Source organism: Salvia hispanica, chromosome 1 (assembly GCF_029641045.1).
Source record: "Salvia hispanica isolate PSC_SH4W2 chromosome 1, Shi_PSC_v1, whole genome shotgun sequence".
Lineage (NCBI taxonomy): Eukaryota > Viridiplantae > Streptophyta > Magnoliopsida > Lamiales > Lamiaceae > Salvia > Salvia hispanica.
Genome location: NC_142692.1, coordinates 58,471,756 through 58,489,843, shown reverse-complemented (window position 1 = coordinate 58,489,843; position 18,088 = coordinate 58,471,756). Strand labels below are relative to the sequence as shown.

At 34.0% G+C, this 18,088-nt stretch overlaps 2 protein-coding genes and 2 long non-coding RNA genes across 4 annotated transcripts; 3 read left to right on the top strand and 1 right to left on the bottom strand.

Moving 5' to 3' along the window:
- Positions 1–583: 583 nt before the first annotated feature.
- Positions 584–2,183, bottom strand: LOC125218261 (small ribosomal subunit protein uS17y-like). The gene is made up of 6 exons (XM_048119897.1): positions 2,094–2,183; positions 1,967–2,007; positions 1,704–1,804; positions 1,082–1,226; positions 908–997; positions 584–815 (listed from the first exon to the last, which is right to left on the bottom strand). Exons 1-6 carry the CDS (start codon positions 2,103–2,105, stop codon positions 725–727), a joined length of 480 nt encoding a protein of 159 aa, XP_047975854.1. The 5' UTR covers positions 2,106–2,183; the 3' UTR covers positions 584–724.
- A 3,744-nt stretch (positions 2,184–5,927) lies between these two features.
- Positions 5,928–6,938, top strand: LOC125224511 (uncharacterized). Its single transcript, XR_007176880.2, has 2 exons — positions 5,928–6,066; positions 6,702–6,938. It is a non-coding gene; the product is annotated as an uncharacterized LOC125224511 (long non-coding RNA).
- A 2,584-nt stretch (positions 6,939–9,522) lies between these two features.
- On the top strand, positions 9,523–10,581 carry LOC148934211 (uncharacterized). The gene is made up of 2 exons (XR_016134359.1): positions 9,523–9,716; positions 10,351–10,581. It is a non-coding gene; the product is annotated as an uncharacterized LOC148934211 (long non-coding RNA).
- Positions 10,582–14,702: 4,121 nt separating this feature from the next.
- Positions 14,703–17,367, top strand: LOC125222107 (protein PHOX1-like). Its single transcript, XM_048124553.2, has 3 exons — positions 14,703–16,630; positions 16,725–16,946; positions 17,185–17,367. The coding sequence occupies exons 1-2, from the start codon at positions 14,728–14,730 to the stop codon at positions 16,868–16,870; spliced, it is 2,049 nt and encodes a 682-aa protein (XP_047980510.2). The 5' UTR covers positions 14,703–14,727; the 3' UTR covers positions 16,871–16,946; positions 17,185–17,367.
- Positions 17,368–18,088: the final 721 nt, after the last annotated feature.

The following is an 18,088-nucleotide window of genomic DNA, read 5'->3' as shown; positions in this document are numbered from 1 at the left end:
TTTATTATTTATTTAAATTTATATAATTTAGACATTGACATTAAAAATAAAAGAAAATAGTGATGATGTTTACCATTTTAGCATGTTCGCCATTAGGCGTCTCGTTCATCTTTACCATAAATGATAGGTACATCTCACATTCCATTCACATTCTATTATAAAACTAATATATAAAAATGGATTCCACGTTCCATTATTTTCTCACCCATTTTTTTTTATATTTCTTATAATTCATGCCAAAATTCAAACGAAACTTAAAGTATCATTTTATTTATTACTTGTACAATTACTTACCCTAAACACTACTTAACAACATTATCCCCATAATCCATTATCACTAATCTACAACCTTTTCGCATTATCTTTACTTAATCAATTTTGCATTATTTTATTTTTATAGAACAATGGAATCAACAGTGATTAGACACCATTTGCAAATACTTAGTTCGCTAATGGAAACATACCGCATCTTGACTTACAAACTAGCCATATCTTATTTTCTCCGGACTACAATATTATATTAAAAGTTGAGAACTATATAACGAGTAGAATAACATCAACTTTATGTAATCAGAACTAAAACTCAATCAGAAAACTATCACAAAAATGTCATAAAATGTCAAGATTTTTGCCGTCTGCGAGGCACTGATAACAGTACCAACTGAAACAATAAAAATTCAAAACACATCCTTTCAAAAAGTTTAAACAACTCATATAGCCTAACTCACATCCCTGTAAAAGCCTTCTTCCCAAGACCAGAAGAACCAGCTGGAATAACCTTAAGAACATTGAACCTCACAGTTTTGGACAATGGCCTGCAAGAAAATAACACAGTTCAATAACATCAAATTCCAGATTTAGTAATAGCATAAGAGACTGATAATGCATATATGGTACTGGTACTAGCCTGCATTGACCAATGGTGACATGGTCGCCTTCCTTAACGCGAAAGCATGGGGAAATGTGAGCTGGTATGTTGGAGTGCCTCTTCTCATATCTAAAGTTCAATGTATTACAGCAGTTAGATACACAACCAAGACAAAAGCAGCCAGCAACATATAACAGAGCATGAGCATCATACCGTTGGTACTTCTTCACCCAGTGGAGGTAGTTACGTCTAACAATGATAGTCCGCATCATCTTTGCGCTGTGGCAAGTTCCAGCAAGGATACGCCCTCTGATGGATACATTACCAGTGAAAGGGCACTTCTTGTCAATGTATGTGCCTGCAAAAAAGGCATATTGAGTTTCAGTAAAAAACAAATATATTGAAGCAACAAAACAAAGAAAAGAGGAGGATTTGATTACATCATCATCATTACTATTATTATTATGTGAATAACAGCACACTGCATTCAGTACAGTAACAATGAACTACTTTATAAGCCCTGTCATTCAACAGCAAGAGAATAATTTACAAAAAAATGCACAATTTGTGGTACACTAGCACTTGAAAGCACAATTCACATATATCAAACACTAAAGAAATATCACTTTTACCAAAGAAACATAACATCACATATAGCACACTGAGTCAAAAAACATATAAACACAGATTTCATACAAGCTTCAATTCTCAAAACACAACAACAGAGAATTAAAGAAAATGAAACGTACAAACCAGATGGATTGACAAGGGCAAAACATCATAAATAAAACAGCAAAATACAATATTTATGTAAAAACAAATAAGAATATTGCACCTTCAGAAGCCTCGCGCGGGGTTTTGAATCCGAGTCCAATGCTCTTAAAGTAGCGGTTGCCTCCCTTTCCTGGGGCCTTACCCTTACCAGACTTCTTAGAGCTACATTCAAACAAATACGAAATCAGATGAGTAATCGAAATAAGGATTCTGTCCACTACAATTCATCACAAAAAAAATAAAATAAAAGAGGATTTCGAATTTAGATTCAACACCAAGCAGCGTATTCACATGAAATCTAAGATTACGCAAACGTAAACTCACCATAGAAACACCTTGGGCTGCTTCAAAAAAGCCTTCTCGGTCTGCAAATCGGTAGAAAGTACAATCAAATTAAGCAGTGGCGATGAAGAAAACAAAGAGGCGAGATGTGGATAGAAGAAGGATGTACCTGTTCCGCCATGGCTGCGCGTGTGCGTGTGTGACTGTGTGTGGAGCAAAAACCCTAGTCGGCAGCAGCGGAGAATGAAGCTGCGCAACTGAATTTGGTTATTTAAACATTCCAACATCATACATCCATTCCTATTTGGGCCTATTTTTTGTTTGAGGCTTATTAAAAGCCCAATACAACTATATATTATAACGTGGGCCGAATTGAAAGATAAGTCTGCAATTCAATTTAGTTTGAGTATCTGAATGGCTAATTTTAACTTTTAAATGTAATGAATTAACCGGATAATTTGTTCCATTTTTCCATTTTTAGTCCATCCCACATAATTTGTCTCATTTTCCTTTTATCATTTTAGGTAGTGGCCCCCATATTATTCCATTAACTCATTTCTACTTACAATTTATTATAAAACTAATATATAAAAGTAGGAACTCGTTCAAAGTGAGACGAATTATCCGGGACTGAGGGAGTAATATTTGTTACTTTTCTCAATTATCTAATGTCATAAATTATTGATGATATTTTTCATTTAACTCATGAATTTTGGTTGACTTCTAAAAAAATTTGAACAAAAGTGTGATTTTTTTTCTTTTTTTAAGAAATAGGGATTTTAGTTATTTTGAACGTTTGGCTATTTTATTTGGTTTAAAAAAAAAAGTTAACTCTTATATGAAGGAGGAAATTACAAATAAACTTCTAAGAAAGGTGGAAATTACAATTGATGTCAAGAGGGCTCGAATTCGGCACCTCATACATTGATGTCTAAGCTCCTTACCACTAGGACAAAGGCTCTGGACAAGCTAGCTATTTTATTTGGTTGGAGGAGGTAAAATTGTATAAATTGATTACTTGAATCAGACCTTTAATATAATTAGTAGGATTACTGAATCCCTAGAACAAAGTGGGGAGCTTAAGTTTGATGATAGTTGATACAATTGACTTTATACTGGGGATTTGTATGTTACAGATTTTTTATTGGGTGATTGATTACATGGCTATATATAGAGATGTTTGATGAGCAATACACGCATTTATACGAGTTTACCAAGCTATATTTAGCATTTTTTGTGAATTTATTAGACTAGAATAGGCATGTTGTGAATAGTAACATGTTGTGAAGAGTACTCCTTCCATATGTGAATAAGAGTCTCATTTCTTTCCATCACGAGTTTAGAGAAATATTAAGAAAGTGGGTGGAAAAAAATTAGTGGTATATAAGCATCACTTATATTTATTAGTTTTAAATGAATTATGAGTGGATTGAGTTATTGGAATGTGGGTCTATTACTATTTATAGTATAAATGAACTGAGACTCTTATTCACGGACGAAGAGAGTAATTGAGAATAGTGAAAGTAATTTTTTTTAGTTTATTTGAGTAATCTTTTGGAGTGAGATGATTATGAACTTGAGATATTCTATAAATAATGAAGTAGGGATGATGTGTGATTTTTCTTAGAACTAGTGTCATCACCCGTGCGATACACGAGCCAAACAGTTCACGTAATGATCATTCTTAATAAACCAACATAAACAATATGAATATATGAATTCTGTATATAAAATGCATATAATAACCTCGTATACTATTTATGCTAGCATGCTAATTATTCAAAGTATATATGCATCTTTTGGCAAGTGTATTGAGTTCTTTCCGTCCTAATTAAGATGACTCGCTTTCTCTCCGTACCATCAAAGATAATTCAATTATTCAAAGACTATTTAATATACTTTATCCATCCCATTAAAGATGACTCACTCTCTATTTTGATTTGTCCCAATTAAGATGACTCATTACTAAGATTCTCGTGCCGCCCAAGGAAGAAATATTCTTCCTTAGAATAGAGGAAGTACTATAGGTCCGTTAAGAAAATTCATACCGTTATTGTATCAAAAACCTACATTACGATATCGTACCATACCGAAAATTCGGTAATTTTTGGTACGATACAATCGATATACCATTTTTCGGTATTTATGTACACACCTCTAGGAAGGTGCATGCATGTTGTTTTAAATATATACAGTAGGTATAGATTGTGATTATATGAAACAGATCCATTCAAATGATCTCTATTCCCCACAGAATATATAGGTGGTTTGATTTGGTACCTTAAAATTTGTATTGAAGATGATTATTCTTAAATGAAATTTGTATTGGAGATGTTTTTTCCTAAATAGTTGTCATGATTATCAATATATGTGCTAATTAATTAGCATAAGAATGAGTTTAATTCAAATCCAATTATTATCCATATGCACAACTTAAACCTAGCCTTGTACTAGACCATTACTCCTTTAGTTTCTTCGCAAGGGTTCTTCTGCTTCCTTTTTCACGGTTAGTTGCGGCTCAGGAGCAGGAAGTCCATCCTTTGAAGGTGGCCCAATAGGATCGCCCACCTCTTCTACTTCATCATTCACGGTTGGTTGCGGCTTGGTAGCAGGAACTCATCCTCTGGAGGTGGCCCAACAAGATCGCCCACGAGCGGAGATGCCTCCACCGACATAACCACATGAGGAGAAGAAAAAACCAGTGAAGTTGCTGCGAAAGCATCTACAACCATTTCAGCTTGGGCTATGACACATTGAGTTAGAGTAGTTGTTTGCTCTTCAGTTAGCTCCATCTCATTTTTCATATTCCAAAGAATGAACATTATGATTTTAGCATAAGCTGTTGTCATAGAGGTGGGTGAAGAACTCACCACATCAATGGGTGAGTGGGCTACTCTCCATTGGATTCCAAATGGAGTAGAAAATAGGGCCAAATCAGTGTTTTAAAAACCGGACCGGACAGGCCGGCTCGACCGGCGGACCGCGAACCGGCAGCTGGTCCGGTCCGGTACGGCCCCTAAAACCGTTCATGTGTTTAGCCGCCTTGAACCGCCGTAACCGGCCGATCGGACCGGTTGAACCGGAAACCGGGAACCGATTTTTATGTTTAAAAGCTTGTTTAAAATATGAGACTAGAGGGGATTGAACCCTAGACCTCTAGGTAAGAAACCAACACCTCTACATGTGACATCCCTAACCCGAAACTTGCATTATTTTGCATATTATCATATTATATTGTCATTGTATATTATATTGGCATTTATACTACAGAGATGTGAAGTGTGTCATAGAGAATATATTTATTTTTTATGATTGATTCGGTATAGTCAAATATATATAGATGCTTTTGATTCACGAGAATTTTAAATAGAAGTGTGTATATACTGTAGAATTAAATTAGTGTATATATGACCTGGGGCATGTTAGGGTGCCACCACCCCTTAAAATAACACAATACCACCATTTCTAGCCAATCATTTGTACACGTGGACGAATAATAAGCTGCCACGTGGCAAAAAAAAAAATTCTGGAAAAAGACGGGCAGCAATCTGCTGTTCTTTAAACAGCAATTTTTCTTGAACAGCAATATCCGACACACTATACAGCAATCTATAGATTGCTGTCTACCGTATTGAATATTGCTGTGTAGCGTTTATAATATTGCTGTATAAGCGTTGTCACGTTGTCATTTTAAGAGGGGTTGTCATTTTAACACAAACCTATGTGACCTAATTGTTTAAATATGTATGCATGTGCATATAGTGATGATATACGTACTTATAATATTATATGTATGCATTTGGATTAAAAGCTACATGTACTATATAAATTGTTCATGTACGTTTGGATAGTATAATGTACTACATTCTTATATTATTATTTATATGGATTACGTGTTGCATAGTTAGCAAAGGATATGACACTTGTACTTAAAGAGATTCATTTTAATTAGTATAAGTCGGCAAAATAGCCGATGTATATATTTGTGTACAAATATCTATATTGTTGATCATTTGGAAAAAAGAAATGGTTTTGAGAGAGTTTAGTGGAAATACGAAAAAGTATAGAGAAAAGTTTTGGATCGAGAGTTATAAATCAAGAATCGAAATAAGGAGCTCAATAAGATTACCTATCATAATCAGGTGTGTATAAATCACACTTTTAATTTTACATGTTTTATGTGCTTCTTTGCTAGGTGTTAAATAAAGTGAATAATTTGATTATATGGTGTGACTCTGATATAATAGTGTGTTATTTGCTATAGATGGTGGAATATGGTATGGATATATGATTAGTGCAATGGACATATTTTATATATTGTAAATGAATTATATGATAGAAATATGTAATTGGTGAAATTGATGTATTTACACATGATTTTGGAATTATTTGTGAATCATATGATTAAAGAGGATCTGTGACGGTCTTGCCTTGGATCTGAAAAAAAAAATATAGAGAGACCTTCGGGTCATAGAGGGACCTATGAGTCCAATTAATGAGGGACCTTTGGGTCAAATACAGAGGGACCTATGAGTCCAACAACATAGGGACCTTCGGGTCATAGAGGAATCCCGGGCAGATACCAGACTTGATTTGTCACAGAATAATAAACTGAACAGAGTGGCACGTGCATATGTATATTGAATTAATTTTAATATTTGTTGATTATTGTTTTATATATTGGTTAAAGAGTATGTTTGATATTTGACATGTGGAATTAAAGGTAAGGTTTATATACACTGAGTTGTAGCTCATATAAACCACTAATATTTTTCAGGAATAAGATATCAGTGAAGTTTTTGATTGATATGAGTCATAGGAACTCCACATGTTATCAGGATCGCCGGCTGACACGTTTTGGCAACCTTCTCCTCCCCATCATTTTTGCATATAAATAAATGTGTAGTATATAGAGTGGTGAGAGGGTCCCACTACGGTTTAGAATGTTTTGAAATATGTACTTGATAAATGTTGGTTTTTGAAATTATATAATATATGTGTTTTTTGTACTTGACGCGCGGGGTAATTTATATTAAAATATAAAAACTATTTATAGTAAGTGCATACGTCATAAGGGTTGAGGTGTGACAGTTTAGGTGGTATCAGAGCGGGGATAGATTCCCGCTGGGACATGACATTCATAAATATCATACGATACATATGAGTTATAAGTTGCACATGCATTTGAATTATCATGAACATTTGTCACCAAGGAGAGAAGGGTTAGCCGCCCTACATTGTCCATTAATTATAGAGTGCATTTCATATACATGTTGCATCATATGAGGATTACCCAGGCTTTTAGAACAAAGAGTATATGGACCAATGATGAGGTAAAGAGGTTGAAAATTTAAAGAGCCCGGAAAAGTAGAAGTTGTTGATTTTATGGGACTAATCTGACTGAGGCTGGGATATAGTTAAAAGTGATAGAACCGTGTTCAATCAAATCAGTTGTATGTCAGAAGAAGGTTTTGATTATAGGGTATCTCTTATTTGAAGCAATACTTACTCTTGTGGGGAAACAGTCTCACAAGCTATGATACAACCTCTGATATTCTGGTATTCAGTTCAGACGATTTTTCTAGAGAACTCAATGCTAAATGTATGCAAAGAAGTGTATTGTGATAAGAAGAAGAGAAGGTTTTGTCTTTAATCAAGGAACTATGTTTGTTGATTATGAGTTGACATTATTTTAATATACAAGGTTTTCTAAAGAACGTATTGCGAGTTAATTCGATTGAACTGGTAGCGGATATTGTTTCTCTTGTTCATACACAAATTTTGATACTATTATGGGTATAGATTGGTTTTCACTTCATCGAACCATGGTAGCTTGTCAAGTAAAAAAAATGGTAATATATTCATCGAGATGGGATCGAGTGATATTTTACGGTAATCAATATATTGTTCCAGGTTTTCTTATATTATCTAGATCGGCTTTCTGGATTTTCACCTTATCAGGAGACATATTTCTCTATTGAGCACTGCATTTATTTTTATTTCTACTTATCAACCATCTTCATTAGAGTTTCATGAATTTAAGAAACAGTTACAAGAGTTGTCAGACAAGAGATATGTATGACTCAATGTTTTACTTTGGAGAGCGCCAATATTATTTTTGAAGAAGAAAGATGATACACTGAGACATTATATACACTATTGGAAGTCGAATCGAGTGATAGTGAAGAATAAATATCTATAACCGAGAATAAAAGACTTATTTGATCAATTTCAAGGTATGCAATTGTTTTCGAGTACTGATTTTTGATCACGATATCATCAGTTGAAGATAGCTAAAGAGAATATTGCAGAGACGCCATTTTGAACTCAGTACAACCATTATGAGTTTTGGTTATGCCTTTCGAATAAACTATTGCACCTACAATTATTTATGGCATTGATGAACAAATTCTCTCAACTATTCCTGAATCAGTTAGATATTATTTCTATTGACTTAATATTATATTCATGAAGTACAGATGAGCATGTTAATCACTGCAGTCAGTATTACAAGTTATGCGAGATAAACAGATTATTGCAAGGTTGAGTAAATGTGAGTTTTTGCTAGAACATGTGGTATTGTTGGGACACGTGGTGTTAGGTCATGGAATAGAAGTGGATATACAAAAGATTGAACTGGTTTTCAACTGGAAATTTTTCTTGATTATTATTCAATTGATAACGAAGTTAGTATGACAGAATTCTTTATCTTTTTATATGGAGTGAAGCATATCAAAAGAGTTTTAATGAGTGGAAGCATTGGTTGAATATGTCACCTATTTTGATTATCTCCGCAGGTACAAGATATTATGTTATTTATAGTGATGCGCTGAAACATGGAATTGATTATCTCTTGACTTAATGGAAAGTTTATTGCTTATGCGTCGTAACAATCGCAAGTACATGGAGTTTCTTATTCTGTTCAAAATATGTTATTAGCGACATTATTTTGCTTTGAAGATTTTACATCATTATCTGCAGGAACGCTTATATGGTATTCTAGTATCTTATATATTGACAGAGATCTGCGATTTACTATCTCAGTCTTGATAAAGTCTTTTTGTGAGTTTCACCTCAGAAAGGAGTCATGCGATTCGAGCAAAAAGGTAAGTTGAGTCCTCATTATATTGAACCGTGAGATATTGTTGAAAGAGTTTCACCTAACCCGAAACTTGTATTATTTTGCATATTATCATATTATATTGTCATTGTATATTATATTGGCATTTATACTACAGAGATGTGAAGTGTGTCATAGAGAATATATTAACTTTTTATGATTGATTCGGTATAGTCAAATATATAGATGCTTTTGATTCACGAGAATTTTAAATAGGAGTGTGTATATACTGTAGAATTAAATTAGTGTATATATGACCTAATTGTTTAAATATGTCTGCATGTGTATATAGTGATGATATACGTACTTATAATATTATATGTATGCATTTGGATTAAAAGCTACATGTACTATATAAATTGTTCATGTACGTTTGGATAGTATAATGTACTACATTCTTATATTATTATTTATATGGATTACGTGTTACATAGTTAGCAAAGGATATGACACTTGTACTTGAAGAGATTCATTTTAATTAGTATAAGTCGGCAAAATAGCCGATGTATATATTTGTGTACAAATATCTATATTGTTGATCATTTGGAAAAAAGAAATGATTTTGAGAGAGTTTAGTGGAAATACGAAAAAGTATAGAGAAAAGTTTTGGATCGAGAGTTATAAATCAAGAATCGAAATCAGGAGCTCAATAAAATTACCTATCATAATCAGGTGTGTATAAATCACACTTTTAATTTTACATGTTTTATGTGCTTCTTTGCTAGGTGTTAAATAAAGTGAATAATTTGATTATATGATGTGACTCTGATATAATTGTGTGTTATTTGATATAGATGGTGGAATATGGTATGGATATGTGATTAGTGCAATGGACATATTTTATATATTATAAATGAATTATATGATAGAAATATGTAATTGGTGAAATTGATGTATTTACACATGATTTTGGAATTATTTGTGAATCATATGATTAAAGAGGATCGGTGACGGTCTTGCCCTGGATCTGAAAAAAAAATATAGAGAGACCTTCGGGTCATAGAGGGACCTATGAGTCCAATTACAGAGGGACCTTTGGGTCAAATACAGAGGGACCTATGAGTCCAATTACAGAGGGACCTTCGGGTCATAGAGGAATCCCGGGCAGATACCAGACTTGATTTGTCACAGAATAATAAACTGAACAGAGTGACACGTGCATATGTATATTGAATTAATTTTAATATTTGTTGATTATTGTTTTATATATTGGTTAAAGAGTATGTTTGATATTTGGCATGTGGAATTAAAGGTAAGGTTTATATACACTGAGTTGTGGCTCATATAAACCACTAATATTTTTCAGAAATAAGATATCAGTGAAGTTTTTGATTGATATGAGTCATAGGAACTCCACATGTTATCAGGATCGACGGCTGACACGTTTTGGCAACCTTCTCCTCCTAATCATTTTTGCATATAAATAAATGTGTAGTATATACAGTGGTGAGAGGGTCCCACTACGGTTTAGAATGTTTTGAAATATGTACTTGATAAATGTTGGTTTTTGAAATTATATAATATATGTGTTTTTGTACTTGACGCGCAGGGTAATGTATATTAAAATATAAAAATTATTTATAGTAAGTGCATACGTCATAAGAGTTGAGGTGTGACACTACCACTCCACCACATGGTCTTGAATGAAATATTGTGAATATTAATTATTGTTATATATTAACTCTATAATTTTTTGTCCACACAAATTAATAATTTGTGTTTAGTTTTATACTTTAAAATATTTTTTAGTTATGATATGTTTAATTTTAATAATAAGCCATTAAATTTTATTTTTATTGATGTAATATGGAGTATATATTATTAATATAGTTTATTACTCCATATTTACTAATAATTCAAGTTTAATTTTATGCAATAACTAATAATGCTATTATAGTATATATTTATCCAAATTAACTAAAAATTGATGTTTAGTTTTATATATTTTCTATAATATTATTTCACCACATAAATGTTTTGAGATAATATGAATTTTATCTATTTATTATATGTAAAATATATACTTTTCTTGGCTACATTAATTAAAAATTTATATATTTAATAAATATTTAAATTTTGCCATTCACTTACTTTAAATACTCTTAATATTTAATTTACTTAAAATGTTTAATACTATATGTTTTTGTTATATGTTAATATTAATTGTAATATATTACTCACTAATTTTCATATATTTTACCATAAGAGAATATTTAATTTTATATTTGCAAGGTTAAACGGTTCGACCAGTGATTGAACCGGTCGGACCGGTTGAACCGTGAATCAGTAGCCTCACTGGTTCACCGGCCGATCCGTTTTTTAAAACATTGGGCCAAATGGATAATAAAAAGGTCAATCAACCACCTCTCTTTAGCTTCTCTAACGTTGTCATTGTTCAACTCTTAATTACTGCAAATTCCATGTGTAATGCTACTGTATAAATATCCCACTTATCATTGTTTCTTACACTCGATTCTTCAATTATTACAACTTACAAGTACATGTGAATACTCTTTTCACTTCCTCCAAAAAAAAGGGATTTTTAATTACAATTATCTCACTTATAAGTGGTTATAGATTTCCATGGCATATCTCAAGATGTCTCTCTCCTCTTTCCTCATTAAAATGTTCAACTACATTTTTCTCACTACATACTCCACCTAACAATTTCTCCTAAAATCACATGGCACTCGAGAATGTGGATATCTTGAGTGGGACAAAAGAAGTACTCCCTCTGTCCCCTAAATTTTGTCATGAACTGACTCGGCACGAGTTTTAAGAAATGTAATAGAAAGTGGGTTGAAAAAGTTAGTGGCATGTGAGTCCTATTTTTTATATATTAGTTTTAAAATAAAATGTTAGTGAGACAAATTTTCTAACTCACTTTTCATTACACTTCTTAAAACTCATGCCATCCACTACCAAAAATGGTAAAAGTGAAAGGTGTCAAATTTTTAGGGACGGACGACAAAGGAAATGGATGACAAATTTTCAGGGACGGGGGGAGTAATATAAAAGTAAGGCACACATTCCATTAATTTTTCTAACTCACTTTTCATTACACTTCTTATATCTTAGAGCATTCGCATCGCGGCTCGATGCTGGCTCGGTCTCGTCTCGACGAGACGAGCTGGCATCGAGACGGCGATGCGGCATGCGTCTCGTCTCGACGAGACGAGCCATCTCGTCGCGCGTCGCGCGCGGAAGAGGCCGGCCTCGAGCTGGCTCACCACGCGCGCGGCGCCACGTGGCGTACGCTGGCGCGCGGCGTGACACCCACTAACCGGCCCGCGAGTGGGCGTCGTAATAATGACGTCATAATTCAACTTTTTTAAAATCGAATTTTCGAAAAAAAAAAAATTTAAAACGGTCAAATGACTGTTGCAACGGTCGAATTTTTCATTTTTTTTATTTTTCTTTTATTATTCTATAAATACTCCATTTACAATTATGTATTTTTAATTTATAATTGGAGTAGTTTTTATAATTTAATTTAGAGTATTTTAATTATGTATTTTTAATTTTTTTTAGGATTTTAATTATGTATTTTTTTTTTATTTTTTAGGCTTTTAAATTGTAATTTTTATTTTATTTAATGAAGTGTGTTTTTATTAAGACTAAAGTCCCTTTTTGGTCCTTAACAAATTGCGATTTTACGAATTTGGTCCAAAACATTATCTTTTGAATTATTCGGTCCCTCACAAATTAAAACGGGTCACATTTGGTCCGAATTTAACGGAACCGTTAAAATTTAACGGTCAACGGATTTTAATTACATTTTGACCGGATTAAGAGTTAATATTAGAATTTTAATTTTTGTCAAAAAATAATTAAATTTTATTCAAATTTTTTTTTAAAAGAACATCTTGTCTTTCTTTTAAAAATGCTTTGTTTTTTTGTTTTTTTTTGTTTTTTTTTCACTCGAGAAAAAATATACTCCATCTCTAGCAAAATTGTAGGAACCACAACAAATTGCCCAAAACTCGTCTAAAACACAACATATAAAATTAAACCGAAATTAATAATCAAAGATGAAAGATCCAACAAATTTTCAATTCATAAAATTCAATTGCTCAACAATCAAGCAATAGTATAAAGAATGAAGTCAGTAGTTTCAATCCGCGCAACACCTTTAGACCCCATCGCGGCCGCTGGATCTCTGGCAGCGCTAGCGGCGGCACCTCCCCCGTGCTGGTGGCCGGAATCTTCGTAGCCGGCGGGAGGGTGTAGTACATCCGCGCTGTTTGGGGGCAGTGAGAGTGGAATCTGCAAGCCATAATTTTGCCCTAATTTCTCTCTCTCTAGAATAGAATTTTGCCCTAATTTTTTCTTCCTCTTCGAGAATTTCAGCGAGAAAGGTTGGAAGACGAAAAAAGGGGAAGAATTGAGGAAACGGGATTGTGATTTTTGAGAAAAACACGTCCTAGCCCATGAAATGTAGAAATCTTGTGTTTGATTTTTGTTAAATGATTTTAAGTTCTGGTAATTTATTTTTGTAATAAAAATTAATAACTTAAAATTCTTAATTTATTAGTTTTGGGTTAATTAGATATTAGACATTAATAAAAATATATTTATTAACTTAATTCGGTCAAAATGTAATTAAAACCCGTTGACCGTTAAATTTTAACAGTTTCGTTAAATTCGGACCAAATGTGACCTGTTTTAATTTGTGAGGGACCAAATAATTCAAAAGATAATGTTTTGGACCAAAATCGTAAAATCACAATATGTTAAGGACCAAAAAGAGACTTTAGTCTTTTATTAATTGAATTTGTTGGAATTCAAAATAAAAAATAAAATTGAATGAATAGTTAAGTGATGAGATGGTTAAGAGATGGAGAGATGCAGGTGCTGTCTCTTAGTTAATAGATGAAGTGAAAAATATAGTGGGGCCCATGAATAATGAAGAGATGAGACGATTAAAAGACGGACAAAAGATAAGGATGCGGATGGCCTTAGGATTGTATCGTATTAATTTTGATCACTCCTTTTCTATAATCATAATTCCTTAAACTATTTTTGTTCCTCTGATGTTTTGCTAAAATACGATAATCAATTTAATTATAATCTTTTAACAGAAAATAAACGAAAATATGAGCACTCTATCTATTTGGAATATGCCACCTATGCAAAAATGTGGGTCCCATAAATGATTTGTAACATTTCATTCTCCGCCTAAATAGGAAATTCTACGACATTGGATCTATTGCATGATCACACCACATTCCTCTACAATCTTTATTGAATAATGTAGTTGGCTTGGAAAGACTGGAAATTTGAAACCCTAGGGAAACAAGATGGAAATTCGAAATTTAGAGACAAACATCATTTCTTTTGCCTTTCTCAGATATTCCTTGTTTTGTTTTCATGCATAAAATTTGGCACATCCCTTTATCTCAATTTTCAACATTTTCAATCGATAAACTCTTGATTTTGGAAGCTCCTTTATCCCAGGTATACGCTTGATACATTCCATTTTTTGGATTTTGTTTCGCGCGCTTCTATTTCAATTAATCTGCAATTTCTCTGCAACCTTTTCATATTTGGAGATTGGTTTTTTCTATTTATTGAACGAGAGATTGGTTTTGGAAGCATTCCCTCATTTGTTGATGCGTTTAATTAATGCAATTGATTTGTTGTGTTTTAAGGTAGGTTTGATTAATTTTGGGGATTGAGAGATATGGGAAAGCCCACCACCGCTAGGAGGAGATACCAAATAGGGTCTAAATCCGACGCAAAGGCCGGCAAACGCGATGAAGACACCGCCATTTTCATCTACATGTCTAAGGAATTGAAGCAAGAAGGGAAGAGGTTGTACCAGAAACATGACCACGAGGGCGCCATGTCCAAGTATGAGAAGGCTCTCAAATTGCTGCCGCCCAATCATATCGATGTTGCATCGCTCAGGACTAACATGGCAGCTTGTTACATGCAAATGGGGATCGGTGAGCTCCCGAGAGCTGTGAACGAATGCAATTTGGCGCTTCAAGTAGCTCCCAAGTATAGCAAGGCTCTGCTTAAGCGGGCGAGGTGCTATGAGGCTTTGAATAGGCTTGACTTGGCTCTAACAGATGTGAGTATTGTGTTGAGCATGGAGCCTAATAACGCCACTGCTTTGGAGATCGCGGAGAATGTGAGAAAGGGGATTGAGAAAGGCGGCCTTCAGACTGGAGATAAGGAGGTGGTTTTGCCCCATGAGACTGTTCATCCGCCTGTTCCCCCGCCCCCGCCTGTGCCTGGGAAGATTGGCAAAGAGAAAGGGAAAAGGAAGAAAAATACCAAGTTGAAGACTGTGAATGAAGTTGTGGAAAACAAGACAGAGCATAAGGTGGTTGTAGAGGAGAAAGTGCTTATGAAGTCGGTGAAATTGGTTCATGGTGAGGATATACGAGGAGCGCAGTTGCCTGTGAATTGCGCGGCTCGTCTGTTGAGGGATATAGTTGTTGACAGGTTCCCAAGTTTGATGGGTGTACTGATCAAGTATAAGGATCAAGAAGGGGACTTGGTTACCATCACTACCACGGATGAGCTGAGGGTAGCTGAAGGACTGGTTCATCGTCATGGATTTTTGAGGCTGTACATTGCTGAAGTTAGTCCTGACAAAGAACCTATTTATGAAGGAACGGGCATTGAAGAAGCGTTAAGCAAAGGCCCTCAGAAACCATTGGTGGTGACAAAGAACATTCATGCAGATGACAAAGGGTCAACTTGTATTGAGGATTGGATCATCCAGTTTGCAAGTCTGTTCAAGAGTCACGTCGGGTTTGACTGTGATTCATACATGGATATTCATCAAATGGGAATGAAATTATATTCAGAAGCACTGGAAGATACTGTTACAAGTAAAGAAGCTCAAGAGTTATTTGACATAGCTGCAGCCAAGTTCCGGGAGTTAACTGCTTTAGCCTTGTTTAACTGGGGAAACGTTCACTTGTCTAAGGCAAGGAAAAGGATGGCTTCTGATGCAGGTAGTTTATCTGAAGCCACTGGATCATCGGTGGTGCAGGTTAAAGATGCTTATGATTGGGCACAAAAACAATACACAAAGGCGGGCATGAAGTACGAGGAAGCTCTTAAAGTCAAGCCAGACTTTTATGAAGGGTATCTTGCTCTTGGCTTGCAGCAATTTGAACAAGTGAAGCTTTCCTGGTATTATGTACTTGGGAGCAAGTCTGACTTGGACATAGGCTCATGTTCAGAGATATTGGAACTATATAACAAGGCTGAAGATAGCATGGAGAAAGGGATGCAAATCTGGGAAGAGATTGAAGAACAACGCCTTAATGGAATCTCCAAATATGAAACAGATAAAGCTTTGTTTCAAAAATTTGGTTTGGGTGGTTTATTTAAAGATATCTCAGCTGATGAAGCTTCTGAGCAAGCTAAAAATATGAGGTCCCAGATCAATCTCTTATGGGGTACAATGTTGTATGAGCGTTCCGTTGTGGAATATAAGTTGAGTCTCCAAACTTGGGAAGAATGCCTTGAGGTTGCAGTCGAAAAGTTCGAACTTGCTGGAGCATCAGAAACAGATATTACTGTACTAATAAAAAATCATTGCTCGAATGACACTGCTTTAGAAGGTATAATATGGTTTATTATTTGCTTGTTTCATGTTTCTCATAAATGGTTCCTTCACTTGCTCATCCTTCCCATCATCTAATGTGTCTAATGTAGGATTCAAGGTCGATGAGCTAGTACAGGCATGGAATGAGATTAATGATTCTGATAGGTGGCGATCTAATGTGACATCTTCCCACATGGAACCACTTTTCAGAAGACGCTCTTCCGACCTTCATTCAGCTATGGAGAATTTTGAGTGACTTTTGTTGATGATTCAATAGAAGGCCATAACATTAAAGTTATTTCTAAGTGCTTGTTTACCCCTGGATTCTTTAGGTATGCTGCATATTTATTTCTTTTACACCTTAAATGGATGTGGCAAGATATTTTAATGCTGAATTACTTAAATTTTAAAATTTCCAATTTGATTCAACATAAAGAGGACTTGAGTCGTTCCTTAAATTTCCAGATGGAAACTTGTTTAATAAATGCATACAAAATTCTGTCAACAATTCTCTGTAGTTGAGGAAAAGTTACTTCCCTAACTGATGGAAATTTCCACTTCATTTTGCAGGTCAAATATAGTTGTTGTGGATCTTTTTCTGTTTGGTTGAAGTGAAGAAAAATGCACTTCAAACTTCAAAGTTTCAATTACCTGTTGATTCGTTGGTGTCACATTTCTCTTTTTTTGTTGGTTTAGTTGCAAAGTTGTTTGATTTGTTATTGGGCTCTTTGGATGATTAGGGTTGGATTGGTCTGTCTAAAGGGTCTGGCCCAGTCTCAGTGTTTTTTATTGGGAGAGAGATAGAGAGGGCATACATACAGAGTTAGTATTGAATCGTATAGTATTTTTGTTGATGGGTGTGGGTAAATATATGGTTCAATATTAACGAGGGCAATGATTTTTTGACATTATGGCACTATCATAATAGGATTTAAGTAGTAATTGTGTATTATATTTTATTTTTAGTTATATTTATATTTTATATATGTAATTTTTGGCCCCTGCATTATTAATTGCACATATTAAGGACGTGCTTTATAAATATGCATGTATAGGAGGAGTGGGTCCTCTTCTAAGGCTTATAATACCATAATCCAAAACTAAGACTAAATCTGATTTTGAAATGAGTGAATGAAATTAAAGCTCACAAATTTCAACAAATAGTAAACAAAATATTAACAAAAGAATAATATCGTCATTATGTTATGATATGATAATTTTCGTGGGTATTTTTTTATATCAACCTAGTGTATTACAAATATCAACAATATGACATGAGAATATAACAAAAGGACAAGAAAATATCAACACATTTATATTGATATTTAACCTACACTGTATTGAGATTTTTTTGCATTTATTGATAAAATCTAATAATCAACATGTACGAAAATTAAAATATAATTTATCAAATTTCATCACCCGAACATCGTTGGAACACATGCAATTGAGATCTCGTTGGAATCCTTATAAA